The sequence below is a fragment of the Echinops telfairi genome, unplaced genomic scaffold, assembly GCF_000313985.2.
Source record: "Echinops telfairi isolate 266 unplaced genomic scaffold, ASM31398v2 ScPeMD7_9;HRSCAF=40, whole genome shotgun sequence".
In the NCBI taxonomy this organism is placed as follows: domain Eukaryota; kingdom Metazoa; phylum Chordata; class Mammalia; order Afrosoricida; family Tenrecidae; genus Echinops; species Echinops telfairi.
In genome coordinates, this window is record NW_022103906.1 from 77,791,315 (window position 1) to 77,793,216 (window position 1,902).

Below are 1,902 nucleotides of genomic sequence, written 5' to 3' on the forward strand. Positions count from 1 at the left end.
AGTGGCATGTGCTGGGGAGAAGGGGCAAGAGAGCTACTAAAGAGGAGGTAAGGGGTAGCAGGAGAAACGGAGAGGCATAGGTACCTGTGTGGGGATTTGGGGAAGATCCCGAAGGAGTCTTCCCTTTGCTCCTAGCTGTGACCTGAATCCATTGATCACACGGCCACCCCTAGGCCTCTTGGTTGCCCTTCCCAATAGCCCCTGTGTGGTCAGTCCCTTTAGCCCGCCCCCCCCACCCCGCCCCCAGTCTCCTCTCTCCCTTTCTCTTGCCCCTCACCTCCCGATTCCAGCTGTGCTCTTCTGTTCCGGGCGTGCAGCATTCCGAGGTTCAAACACCTTGGGTGGTTCTCAGAATCATTTCTTGGTCTCAGTGGATTAATATATCTCTGGACATGGTTCGAGTTTGAATTCTCCCAGTCATTATACCTGGACATGCGGTTTCCTAAGCCTCAGTTTTCCATCTGTGGCATGAAAATAATGCCTCTGTTAACAGGATGTGGCTGTGAGCACTAAAGATGTGTATGTATGTAAAGTGCCTGGCGCTATGTCTCACAAAGTCACCACTCCATCGATGGCAGCCATTGTTGAGAGGAACCCACATATGCATTTATTCCTAGCCTTCTTCCACGACGGATGCAGGGCTTAAGTAACACTGGTATAAAAAGAGAGCTGACATTCAATTAAACTTAAAACTTAGATAGAATATCGATGAAAACATGATCAGAAGCAGGTAGCCAAACCAGCAGACCTACACATCATAACCTTCTTAGCAGGCTACAGGTAAACCTTGAACCTGGCTCTGAACTTCCTGGATGCCAAGATCAAAAGGGAAAGCCAGTCACCCACCTACATTGCGTTGTCTCTTCCCCAGATGAGCCAGCAGTGCTGGAGATGGAGGACCTTGACCGCCTGGCCATTCGGCTGGGGGACGGGCTGGACCCCGACTCTGTGTCTCTAGCCTCTGTCACGGCTCTCACTACCAATGTCTCCAACAAGCGGTGAGTGGACAGAAGCCCACGTCCCCACATGCCTCCACCTCATCAGGCAGGCCCCAGTTTGCCATGCTTAGAAGTTGGATGGGGAAGAAGAGATTCTTTCTAACTCTGCCCCTTGTTTTTGTTGTTGTTGTTGTTGTTATTGTTGTTTAACATCTCACTTCTCTTGCTGCAAAAACAGACTGCAGTAGCTGCAGGCTTGGGCCCAGGTCCTTAAACACCGGGGAGGTTAGGCACACCACACCACACAGAGCTGCCCTACTATATAATCTATCCCCTTCTTACTTCTGTCCCTTGGGTAGTCCTCTCCGTTAGGACCTCTGAGAATACTACATTTGTGTTAATGGCCCCAATGCCCTTCTCCAAGACCTCAACATGATCATTTCCCTTCTATCCCCAACCCCACCTTCCCAAAGTCCCCCTCAATCCCAGGACTGGCATTCCACATTCCATACTTCTCTCCCCCAGGTCTAAACCAGACATCAAGATGGAGCCGAGTGCTGGGAGGCCCATGGATTACCAGGTAGGTGGACACCTGGAGGCTTCATGTCCTTCATCTTCTCTGGTGAGGGTTCTGGTCAGAGGTACAATACAGAACCTGCGGAAGCACAGATCTGGAGGTCAGAGAGAACCACAAGCCGGATGTGTTTCTAAAACAAGCGTGTTCCTGAAAGACATGCCTGGGTCTGTCGTCAGTTAGAAGGTGCACATCCAAGGAGGAGCCCGAGGATGCTGCTTGTGCTGCTCAAAGCCCTCTCAAGACTTTTGTGTCCAGTGCTGGGTTTCATCGAGCCAGACTTAGGGATCTGGGAAAACCGTAAAGAGCCAAGGGACAACCACATAAAGAAACAGTCGAGCTGCCGAAAAGAAGCGTCTCCGGACAGAGTTGGTTTGCATTGTTCTCAGA

General features: G+C 50.9%; 1 protein-coding gene across 1 annotated transcript in view; it reads left to right on the forward strand.

Moving 5' to 3' along the window:
* Positions 1-1,902, forward strand: part of LOC123521289 (otoferlin-like) — a 76,904-nt gene that overhangs the window by 68,667 nt on the left and 6,335 nt on the right. The window contains exons 6-8 of the mRNA XM_045286586.1: positions 199-208; positions 872-998; positions 1,464-1,518. Of these exons, the coding sequence (XP_045142521.1) occupies positions 199-208; positions 872-998; positions 1,464-1,518 (192 nt within the window). The remainder of the gene's footprint in view (positions 1-198; positions 209-871; positions 999-1,463; positions 1,519-1,902) is intronic.